The 12,722-nt window shown below is 39.1% G+C and overlaps 1 protein-coding gene across 4 annotated transcripts in view; it reads right to left on the minus strand.

The window, feature by feature from the left end:
- Positions 1–5,472: 5,472 nt before the first annotated feature.
- The window catches only part of LOC109969769 (tenascin-like), a 43,599-nt gene continuing 36,349 nt past the window's right edge, over positions 5,473–12,722 (minus strand). For all 4 annotated transcript variants that reach the window (XM_020616908.1, XM_020616906.1, XM_020616907.1 and 1 more), the window contains 10 exons: positions 11,990–12,133; positions 11,779–11,898; positions 11,523–11,666; positions 11,025–11,155; positions 10,338–10,470; positions 9,504–9,655; positions 9,248–9,344; positions 9,000–9,161; positions 8,229–8,392; positions 5,473–6,167 (listed from right to left, as the gene is read on the minus strand). In XM_020616908.1, the coding sequence (XP_020472564.1) occupies positions 6,057–6,167; positions 8,229–8,392; positions 9,000–9,161; positions 9,248–9,344; positions 9,504–9,655; positions 10,338–10,470; positions 11,025–11,155; positions 11,523–11,666; positions 11,779–11,898; positions 11,990–12,133 (1,358 nt within the window). In that variant the 3' untranslated portion in view covers positions 5,473–6,056. The remainder of the gene's footprint in view (positions 6,168–8,228; positions 8,393–8,999; positions 9,162–9,247; positions 9,345–9,503; positions 9,656–10,337; positions 10,471–11,024; positions 11,156–11,522; positions 11,667–11,778; positions 11,899–11,989; positions 12,134–12,722) is intronic.

Consider the following 12,722-nt stretch of genomic DNA (forward strand, 5'->3'; position numbering starts at 1 on the left):
TGTCTATGTAAGGCTCTCAGATGAATTAACATGCGCGTGGTACAAATTTCCATGCAGGATAATGATTTTGATGATCCTCTGACTTTTCCACCAGTGCCAACAGCAGGGCAGAATTTACACTTAACATCTACTGGATCAGTTGACAAACATTTGCACAGACGTCCATGATCCCTAGATGATTAATCCTACCGACTGTTAATCTCCTGACCTTTATTGTCACCATGAGGTTGTGGATTTGAATTAAATAGCTCAACAACTATCAGATGGATTACTGTAAAATCAGGTATAAAGATTCACAGTTCCCAGAGGATGCAACCTATCCTCATAATTTTCAGTTTTAATCTGGCCAATACTTTGGTAACAAATAACATTCCCATCAGACTCGGTGTATTTAAGCACTTTATTTTTAGAGCTCATCAGCAAATATATCATGTTAATATGCTAAAACTAAGATGGCCATTACCTTCTAAATATCAGTATATTAGCATGTTGACTTTATCATGTTGCTCTGCTGGGTCTAAGTATAGTTTCACTGGGCTGCTAATGTGGCTGCAAACATTTTAGTCCACCCAGCACAAAACAAAAACTACCTAAAGAAATAATTTACTCAAAGCAGACTAGTAGTTTTGTGAAGGAGAATCTAGTAAAAAAAAAAAAACACTGGTAGATGAGACCTGTCACCGCTGGACTGGCTCATATCAAAAATGGACACCTCACTGGAATTACATCTGATCAAATCTATGTTTAGCTATGACAACGCAGATGGAGATTTATAATGTCAAAGGTCATACAGGAGCTGACCTCTGTGTTTGAATGCCCATGAATTCATTGTGATGCTAATCCTGTTTTATCCAGTCGAACCCTAAAATAAACCCAGCATGCTGAAGAATGAGTTGTAATCCCCGTCAGCGAGCCTGTGTGCTTCTGTCCTGAGCCGGGATGTTATGTCACTGCAGTCAGAGCTGCACAGATAAAACCATCATCAAATGAAGGGGAAGGGTAGCATGAGCAGGACAGATATTATAAAGGGATTTTCAGAACTGAATTGAAATGTTTTTTGAAATGTATAAACAAGACAAATGCAGGCTGATTGTTCAGAATCCAAACCCACAGGCAGCGCAATGCACACAAACACAAAATGTGTCGAGGCAATATCTTCAAAATAATTTTTTGGCTTGCCAATTAAATTTGGTCTAAAAATGTACCTATGCAGAATGTACTGAAAGCTAATAACTTTAGTGATGCCTTATCATTGGCCATCAAATTTCCATCTGAACAGTGGTTTTGGTTGTGTGATACGTGCTAATTAGCTAATGTTAGTATGCTAACATGCTAAACTAAGATGGTAATCACAAACAAACTCTACACCTGCTAAACATCTGCATATGTTAGCATTGCCATTGTGAGCATGTTAGCAAGCTGACACATTTAACTCCAAGCAAAGCTGTGCTAAGTTATAGCCTAGCTAACAGGCCTGTAGACATGTCATGTCTCAGCAATAGCAGATAGCGCAGGTAAACAGAGACTGGAGGCCCGATCTATAGCACCCTGGACAGGTCGCGTATCACAGTCGACACAGAGGCAGACAACCATTCATGCCCACATTACTTTTAAAATTCTCAAAACTCATATTTTTTTAGGAATAAATAAGAAAAATACCCCAACTAGGTTTAAAATCACTATTCAGATTATATCTGCAGGTTTAAACATGAAATATAAAACTAGTTTTTATGTCACAAACATGCTTTACAGTACATATATTGAATAATCCATCAAAGCATACAATGACCTATTTTTCAATTACATATGTTCAGTGGTGTATTGGAAAGTGCTGTGGAACGCGTTGACAGGGCTGTGGCAGATGATTTAGATATATGTTCACACAGGGCCAGGGACTGTGCATCAAGAGCAGAGCCAATTCAAGTATAGCACTGACTCCCAGGAAAATGTTTGCTTGGAAAACATGATTTATGGCTGTCTGGTGTGTTTCAGCTAGGCTACATGGTGTAGCTAATACAAACAGGTTTTTTTCAGGCAACACGGTAACCTTTGCTCAGCTGGTACACAGGAAAATTACATTTTTAGTTTGGCTCCTGTTTGACCTTATGAAGTAAAATCTCCACAGTGTGTTTGTATTGCTTACAGTATATATTTTACGCCTCCACCCCCCAATTTTGTAAAATAACACCCAAGCATACAGTGATAATGATACAAAAAGCATAATTCAAATAAATAAATTTGCTTTTAATTTCAATAGAAACCAGACGGTGAGAAGGCAGACTTGTCTTTAGGTCATTGCATCAGCTGGAGAGATTTGGCTGTGTAAACGTGAAGCAGCTCTTTGAGCAAACAATGATATAACGCTGTACAAATACTACGAGTGTCACAATGTGTAGCAACAACATCACAGTTCTGAGAGCTGTTAGCTCATTTTGTTCATATGTATTTATATAGCAATGAGAATCTACAGCCAGGCTGAGTTTAAGCATGCTAACATGTTGATGTTTAGCAGGTATAAGGCTTGTTTACCATTTCATTTTAGCTAGTATTTAACAACTAGAACTAAACACAAAGTGCAGCAGAGGCCTAGGAGAATGTGATTAGTGTTGCAGGTATTTTGTCATAAACCATCAAAATTTTGGCCCATTACTGGTGCAAAATAAAGGATCACAAAAAATATTACAACTCACCCTGAGTGGTAGAGTTTCTATTTGTATTTGTTTATTTAATATGGATAATACATAAAACATTTATTGCACAAGATTAGCTCAAATGTCTCTAACAAATTTCACAGCAATCCAAGTTAGGATGTTATTAGTTACTGGTTCCTTTGACAACCATGAATGTCTTTATCAAATTTCATGGCAATTCATCTAGTTGTTGTTAAGACATGTCACTAAAAACTAAAAATATCAACCGCACTGTGTCACAAGAGGAAAAGTCAGGGAATCACCAAGTCACAAGTTTCAACTTCTAGAAGCTATGAATATCTGCATAAACCTTCATGAAAATTCAACAGCTGTTGAGATATTTCAGTCTGTAACAAATTGGGGGAACAACCAACCAACCAACCAAAGGATTCTTCCATCCCTAGAACCACACCACTGGGATAAGTGACAACATCTAACCGGGGTCATGGGAAATACAGTCCTAATTTTGTCAAAGATTAATAGCCAGACAACTGTGTAATGTCATCCTAAACATTGAGGGGTGAGATCATTGGAAGAAGCTGACTTGAACAATCTGTTCACTGGTCGTCTCTGGAGCTAATTTATAAGGACACTTGACTCATGACCTCAAAATCCTTATTTACAAACGTCTCAGGATGAAATTAGATCTTAGCAATAAACATAGGTAGAAATCCCGGTCAGTAGTTATTTCTAAATCTTGAACTTCATGTGGCAAACTACCAGCTCTGTGCCAGCCGACACCTAGTGTCTCGTCTCTGGGCCCTCCTTATCCTCCAACACAACACTGCACTATCCAAAGAGCTGTCAGGCTTCTCTCAACACAAGAAGGTCGACCTGAGCATGAGGATGGGATAGAACAGGCCAAAATGTACCCACTGAAGCGTGAGCTGTAGAACAAACAGTACCAGACGGTGCAGAGAGGACATGGAGGCACGAGTCAGGGATGGCTCTCAGGGTCACCTGTCTGATGTTGAAAGATTGAAATGACCTCTGCTTATCCAGCTTACAAGTCATATGCAGGACGTGTTCAAGCACTGAAACCAATGAACAGCAATAAAAGAAGAGTTTCATTTCAAATCCGGAGAAGTTTATCTCAGGGATGGATTTTATGTCAAAAAGATATTGATTTTGCAAATCTGCTGTGGGTTGCACAAAAGGCTCCAAAGGGCACAAGTTGCATAAGAAAGATAAGATTGATTTTAACCTAAACTAGAACAGGACTATTGTACTCAGTCTAATCTATTTATGAAATAAGACTTCTGTAAACATACACGATACTAAGCTTTGACAGTAAAGTCACCAGTCACAATGTTCACCAAATTAAAATACTTTTGACAGCACACAGAGTTATACAGAATCATTGAAAGCCAATAGGGACAATAAGACCTTACTTATTCTGAGTGCAAACTGATATTCATGTCTCTTCCTGCCTGGCAAATCAATTAGCACAATCTGGACCCTGGATAAGTGGCAAAAAACCAAAGGGCTGAATAAGACAAGGTGCTAAAATGGACATTTTATGAGTAGCTGAACTTCCCAGGAGCAGCAGCAGTGATGGCGCCGGTCTGAGGTTGCTGCTCCGCAAAAGAAAAATATTCAAGTGAATGACATTTAAAATCTTTGGTAGCACTTTAAATCCCCCTATTTGGTATACAAACATTTAATAAACTGTTTAATAATGTACAGTATTTAACACCAATCAACTTCTCCTAAAACATTATATTTTATTATCTGCTTACACACCAGCCTGTACTTATGGGTGTCTACAAGAAGATCAATACATTAATAAACACTTTCTACTGCAGGATATAATTTCTTGTAAACCACTGATTAAATGTTTGTATACTGAAACTGAGATCAGTTAGCTTTAAGACTTTTGAAGAGCTGAATGTGTTCTGAATAATGAATAGTTCTGGTACTTCTCTATAAAATACAGTAGCAACAGACAGCCACATGCATCACACAGTGCATGCCCACCCGGTGCTGCACAGAGAGTGAACACTGCCATCTGCTGGAGTGTACGTGGAAAAGATTTTAGAAAGAGCTCAAACATGCACGGTTTTATCAAATGAACATTTTATTTGCAGGTTACAGAGCATCATTTGTTTTCTATCAAAATAGGTAAACCAGAATTTAAATATGAATTCAGTGGTATTAGTGGAAGGTTCTCTTGGTTGTACAGTAAACATGACAATATCTAATGGAGTTAATTCTGTTTATCATCATTTGATAATTTTAGTCACTGTTAACAGCTCTGAATTGTCTGTCCATTACGGTGGTGGGTATGAGTGGCCTGAAACCTTGTGGCTATGTGCCCTTGACATATTATAACTGATCCATTTACACAATTTTACAATGACTTGTCCTATGAATACAGCTGGCTGGTCCTACTGATTAAATGTTTGTATACTTCCTACACATGCTAAGTCTGGGAGTATAAAATAAGGTGTTACCAGACTTTTAAATCATTTCTGAGGGCTTCGCCACTGAAACTGAGATCAGTTAGCTTTAAGCACTGATTAAATGTTTGTATACTGAAACTGAGATCAGTTAGCTTTAAGACTTTTGAAGAGCTGAATGTGTTCTGAATAATGAATAGTTCTGGTACTTCTCTATAAAATACAGTAGCAACAGACAGCCACATGCATCACACAGTGCATGCCCACCCGGTGCTGCACAGAGAGTGAACACTGCCATCTGCTGGAGTGTACGTGGAAAAGATTTTAGAAAGAGCTCAAACATGCACGGTTTTATCAAATGAACATTTTATTTGCAGGTTACAGAGCATCATTTGTTTTCTATCAAAATAGGTAAACCAGAATTTAAATATGAATTCAGTGGTATTAGTGGAAGGTTCTCTTGGTTGTACAGTAAACATGACAATATCTAATGGAGTTAATTCTGTTTATCATCATTTGATAATTTTAGTCACTGTTAACAGCTCTGAATTGTCTGTCCATTACGGTGGTGGGTATGAGCGGCCTGAAACCTTGTGGCTATGTGCCCTTGACATATTATAACTGATCCATTTACACAATTTTACAATGACTTGTCCTATGAATACAGCTGGCTGGTCCCAGTAACAGAAGTTCTGCATGTCCATTCACACTCAAATTCAACAGCCACTTTCTCTTGGGACACTGAAATATCATCACACATACAACAGTGTCAAACTGGGATGGCAACACAAAGCACAACTAATTTGATTTTCATTTAATTCTTTGGTGTAATGTTACTGGGTTTGGGTCTCACATCCAAAATGTAATTACGGCCAGTGTGACTGTGACTGCCTCAGTTTGTGTGACAACTGCTGACAAGGCTCAGGGGGATGGAGATGAGGTGCACAAGAGGAGGGGATTCATGAGTCTATGATCGCTTTTTTCTGCTCTCAAAATTTCTGAAGTTGGCTGGTCTAATCTTCATCTCTGCAAATTCAATGGCGTGTTCGTGGCCCTTCCAGTGGAACCAGTTGATGCCCTGTGCAAAAAAGAAGAATGTAGATCAGGGGACAGTGGAACATCTAACATATCAGAGTTGTATTTCCTTGCACCAGTTTATGGACACACAGGGAATTCTGCTGGAACTGGATTTTTTTTTTTATTACACTGAAGGTGAAAAGCAAGCAGATACATACATCCATGGGGTGATATTTGATAGTGTTCTTAAGCTGGATGAACAGATCAAATCTGTGGTCAAGGCCAGCTTTTTTTGATTTGATTTATACTTTCAAGCAAGTAAAACAGTTGATATGACAACACACCTAATTTTACACATAATCCAATATCAATGTGCTTATACCTAGTACATGCTTGAATGGAGTAGGAAGAAGTTAGACTTATCTAGTCCTACCCCATGACATCATCTTACCATCATTGGTTTGCAAGCAGTAAATGATTCACTTCTACGCCACACATATTATACTAAAAAAAGATTTTAACAGTGTTAACATTCTTACATCACACAAGTAATATACTAAAGAATGGTTACAAAATGTACACCACACCCACAATGTTCCATCTAATTAATCATTAAACCTGTTCTTGCATATATCTTGATTGACACATACCTTTATATTTGTGTTTAAACTCGTCAATTCTATTACTGTTTTTTATGTCTACACTTAAATTATTCCATAGTTTTACCCCACTTATGGAAATACAAAATCTTTTTTTGGTTGTACGTATAGCATGAATTTTTAAATTTAACTGACCCCTTAAATTGTATCCCCCTTCCCTTTCATTAAATAGTTTTTGAATTCCACCAGGTAATAAATTGTTCCTGGCTTTATACATAAACACAGCAGTCTGATATCCCACTAAATCAAACAATTTTAACAATTTAGACTGTATGAAAGCTACATGTGTGATCCCTGTACCCCATCTTATGCACAATTCTTATCGCTCTTTTTTTGTAATATATACAATGGTTGAAGTGAGCTTTTGTATGTATTTCCCCAGTTTTCAACGCCATACTCTAAGTATGGTATCCCCTGATCCCATATTTTTCTAACTTATCCATTAATAACTCATGATTGATTGTGTCAAATGCTTTTTTTAGGTCAATAAATATTCCCATCGTATATTTCCTCTCATCCATAGCACTTGTTATGTCCTCCATTAGGTCAGTAATGGCCAGAGATGTCAATCGGTTCGACCTAAAACCTTTTTCAGTTGAGACCACTGGCTAAGGTTAAACACTTTCTTTCTTTTAGTGATTTTGAAAAGGCAATTCATGCCTTTATTAGCTCTAGACTTGATTATTGTAATGGGCTATACACTGGCATTTCTCAAGCTTCATTGTCCCTGCTCCAGTTGGTCCAAAATGCAGCTGCTCGTCTTCTGACTAATACACGGCGTCATGAGCATATAGCTCCAGTTCTTGCTTCAGTCCACTGGCTTCCAGTTTGTTTTAGGATTGATTTTAAATCGTTGATGTTTGTCTATAAGGCTGTACATGGTCTACCACCTTCGTATATGTCTGAGCTTGATTGAAACATTGGGGAGCTTTTTCAGTTTGGGCTCCTATACTGTGGAATAGTCTGCCACGGGATATTAGATCTGCTCCAAACCCAACTGTTTTTAGATCACTCCTTAAAACACACTTGTATTCACAGGCCTTTAACAACGTCCCTGACTAATGCATTTGTTTTTGATTATACATTTTTTCTGTTATTATTCTATTGTGTAGATGTGATTTATCAGGTATTATTTTGTATGTTTTACTGTAAAGCACCTTGTAACATAGGTTTAGAAAAGTGCTATATAAATACATTTTGCTTGCTTGCTTACATAGTTCCCTCAATATTTCAGTTGGAGAAAACTTTTTAAAAGTAAAGTAGAGTTAATTCACAGAACAAGCTCAAGTGTTAAAACATGAAAATAGGACTCAAGATTCAAAATAGTGATATTAGAATAGAGCAAATAAACCATCAGCAGGACAGTAGAGGAAATAATGTGAGCACACGTCCCCAACCAGTACGATTTAAGTGGGTAAAGAGACACATTTCCCTGAACAAGAAAGAAATAAAACAGTTCATACCTTACTGTGACTGGTGTCACCATATTTCCCCATGAGGTTGACACGATGACAGTTTTTATACCAAAAGGCACCTTTGTAGGACAAGGCGCAGTTGGTGACAGCAATATCATTATCGTTGTCGAAGGTGGAGAAAGGCCGACCCTGGTGGTAGGACAAGGAGTCACCTGGTGAAGAAAACACAGCTCATGGTTATGCATGCAAATGCATTCAATTAGATTAATTAAACCAGCTTTTCATAAAGGAACAGTTCAACATTTTTAGAAATATGCTTCTTCAGCGACAAGATCAATACCACCCTCATGTCTGGACATTTAGTTAGCTTATCTTAGCATAAAAGCAGCAAAGTGTAAAATGTCAGGTCCAGGTTTTGTGGGGATTAACTGCAAGTTTGTTTTGGTATCAATTAAATAAATGCAAAGCATTAATTAGTATCACAGGTACTGGCAAGCAGGTTTTCTTGTTTTAACCACTGGACAGGACCAGGCTAGCTGTTTCCCCTTGTTTCCAGTCTTTATGCTAAGCTAAGCTAACTGGCAGGCCATGAGCCAAGTTTCCATCCAAACATGGCAAAATTTTTAATCAAATTACAAAAAATCTGCAAAAGAAAATGAACGCATATTAAACATATTATACCATTTAATACTATTATGTGAAAATTAAGGATTGAGTGCATCACAAAAATGTCCCCGTCAGGTGCCATAGATCTCCTCAACTAACTCTCAGCAGCTTCGCTCCCAAAATGCCAGACTATTCCTTTAAAGTAATACCTACCTGCTGTTCCACTATATGCTCCTATGTTGATTTTATAACGTGTTCTTGGCTCTGCGATTGTGAAATTGTCATACTGAGCGTAGGCTGATTCCCCCTTGTCCCTCAAGTCCACTCGTAGCTCATAATAACCAGAAGATGTGATTTTATGGAGACTGGGAAGACCTAGAAAACCAGTTTAATATGTGTGAGTCAGGAGCAAGGGAGAGAGCGGGGAGGTGTATATAAGGTGAGAAGATGAGCGCTCTTACCCAGCCAGAACTCATCATTCATGTTACCGAATCCAGCGGTGTAGTTCTTCCAGTTCCTGAAGAAGTCCAGCTTTCCATTCTGGCGTCGAAGGAAAACCTGAGGAGGACTGACTTTCATGAGAGTCACAGCAGCTTCACAGTAATCACAACGAGCAGAGCCGAGGTCAGTGTCTATCATTAGAAAAACAGGCACTGGTATGATCATATTCTATTCAACACGGCCTTTAACTGGATTCCAGCAGATTGATTTACTCACCATCCATCCTCCGCCATCTGTGGTCATGTCACAGTAAACCTGGATGGGCTGGCTCTCCTCTCCGCCCACATAGATGGTGAACACACCAGAGGTCGTCTCTCCATTCAGTAAAATCTGAGCGCAGTCCCTGGGGAGTCTGTGCAACTGTCCAACTAAAAAGAACCCATTCAAATCACATCATCTCAGAGACCTGAGAGGACACCGTTGCTTTGTTTTCATCTCGGTGCCAGACAATATACAGTAAAATGTGAGGGAAAGGGCTTTGGAAAGAAAGGTTTTTCCACAGAGAGCAGCTCAGGCAGACTGAAAACCAATCACAGGTGATCAGCCTGGGATAGAATTTGCTTGAGAAGAAGTAATATCTTTTTAATGTGCTTCTAGACACCAGACACCATCCACCAGCTCATTCACAGCTCAGAAAGTAGCAGCAAGTCTAGTTGTGTTGACTAAAGCTGACAGACACAAGGGGGAAAGTACTCAGAAGTACTTAGGTAAAAGTAGCAATACCGCAGTGTAAAACTACTTCATTACATGTAAAATTAAAAATATTACTTACTACAGTATTACCAGCCAAATTTGCTTTTGGTTCCTTAAGCAACCAAAGTTTATCAGACCTTGTTTATGTAAAATAAAATAAGCAGTAACAACAGCTATCAGATAAATGTAGTGGAATAAAAAGTACGTTTCTCTCTGAGATGTAGTGGAGTAGAAGTAGAACGTAGCTCAACTAAAGCACAAGTGCCTCAAATTGTCCTTAAGTGCAGCACTTGAATAAATGTAATGGCTAAAAACAAAAACAAAGCATGTAGTGTATGTGCATGTTTCCCTCCTTACTGGTGGTGAAGATGGTGGTTACATGACGGCTCCTCTGGGCTCCAGCCATGGCCTGTAGTCTGACGCTGTACTTTGTAGAGCCCAGTAGCTGAGTCATGCTGTAAGAGGAGGCTGTGGGGCTTAGCACCACTTCCTGAATCCATGCACACACATACAAACACAAAGCATTTGCAAGGAGCAGGACCACTCTGCAGATTTCACCATAAAATCTGGATAATTTGCATTACTGCTAACCAGTTTCCATAGAATACCACTCACTTTGATTGGGCCTGGTTTATATTCATATTAGTGGGCTACAGAAAACAGCTAAAAGACAGATCACAGGAAAAATAGTGTTACTTTTATTTTTGGATTTATTTATAATTTGGCTGTTCATGCCCAGAGTGTCTTGCATTCATGTGCCACAGTGACGGAACATGAATCTGAATACAAACAAGAACAAGATGATGTGAGTTTGGTAGTTTCTGGATTTGAAAAATGACTCCTCGGGTAGTTTCCTTGAATGCACTCGTGTTTCTAATTGATTTTCATTCCACATTGGTATAAACTCAAAGCAATGTTAAGATGTTAGGAAATCAATTTATCCTCAGCAACAGTGAGTTAATACAGTGTGGGTTTGGGTTTTCACAAGCAAAGCCACTGCTGTTTGTCAGTGATTTAACGGATGTGGGGTTGTACAGTACGTACCCTGATTGTACCATCAACAGAAGAGAAGGTGAGTGTGTAACCGGTGACGGCGGCATGTGGAGGTTTCCATGTGAGAGTAGCGCTGTCACTCTGGACGTTGATAGCTGTCAGATCACGAGGAGGGTCCACAACTGTAAATACAACGTCACACTGTAGAGTCATCATTCATTAAACCTGCATTGAGTTTTTGGACACCTGGGGGCAGCAGGAACACACTGTGAACACAACACTGATATATCACCAGCTGTGAAACATAGTATTCAGTCATTTGGAGACATGTAAGTCCAATATTAACCCTCTTTTGTTCTCTACCAACTTGTGAAGGAAATATAAATCTGTGGTCTGAACACTAAATGAGCTGAAACGCTATAAAGCTTTGTAAGATTCAGCTGTAGATTCACATGATAACGCTCAGATGGTTCATCACTTGACACACTGTTACTGTAAAATATCCACTTGAATTAACAGCTTCAGGTCACGTTTCCCTTCCAAACCCACCGGTGATGAAATCAGTAACGGCAGATTCACTCTTCTGAGCTTCTTTCATAGCATGAACTCCAACTGTGTAGTGGGTTCCTGGCTCCAGGGAGCCCATCTCAAACTCCACGGTGTTCCCAGAAACAGACTCCACCTTTGGGGACACTGCAAGGCAGGGCACACCCACATCACTCACAGGAAGGCAATGCTGAGTCACTGATTTAGAACAGGTAAACATTACTATAAACAGCAAGAATAACTGAAAAGAAAAACCCACCTCTATTTGCACTGTAGGTAATGACGTAAGCATCAACAGTGGCCACACACGGCTGCCACAGCAGAAGCGCTGAGGTGTCAGTGACATTCACTGCAGTCAAACCCTGAGGTCTGTCCAGAGCTGGAGGACACAGACACAGACCCAAAAGAAATGGCTTGAATTTAATTTTCTACTGTAACGTCACTACAAGTCAGAAGGACTGAAAGCCAACCTGTGGTGATAGTGTCAGTGCTGGGGTCACTTTCCTCCAGACCCTTCACGGCACTGACGGTCACTTGGTACGTCTTGCCAGGAAACATGCTGGGCAGTAAAACCTTGAACACGCTGCCATCCACAGTCACTGTCTTTGGGCTTCCTGTAGAGGAGAGAGAACTAAAAATGGGTCCCCCACTAATATAAAATGACAGTGTCCATGTGAAAATGATAAGTGGCCAGATTCTTTAGAGGTTGGTTTTTTTTCCCAACCAGTGCATTTTCACTTTCCATAACTAAGCTGTACTATCCTAGACTACTGGGGATTTTATTTGTATTGTGTTGGATGATTATAAACTTTATCTTTGGAGTGAAAAGAAAACAAGATAGAAAAAAATCATTAGGTTTCAACCTCTGGAAACATGAATACCTGTACATTTCATGGCTACTGAGTCCAGGAGGAGTCATGAAAAAAGAAAATACTGATCACTCCACATAAATAATCATGATGTGGTGTAGCTTTATGTTCCCACCATGGTTTATTTTGATCTTGGATTGAGACATGGAGATATAATCTGGGTTTTGTGAGATCACCAACATCCCAGAGCTGACCAGCACAGCTAGAATTAGTTAAATTAAGCTTTCATTTAAATATCTACATAGGAGAAGAAAACTAAAATTAACTACCGTACCAGCCAATGTTTTGGACTCTTCTTCTTAATGACAGCTTTGCACAGAACTGGTAAATTCTT

This window comes from Monopterus albus, unplaced genomic scaffold, assembly GCF_001952655.1.
Source record: "Monopterus albus unplaced genomic scaffold, M_albus_1.0 scaffold181.1, whole genome shotgun sequence".
Taxonomy (NCBI): Eukaryota; Metazoa; Chordata; class Actinopteri; order Synbranchiformes; family Synbranchidae; genus Monopterus; species Monopterus albus.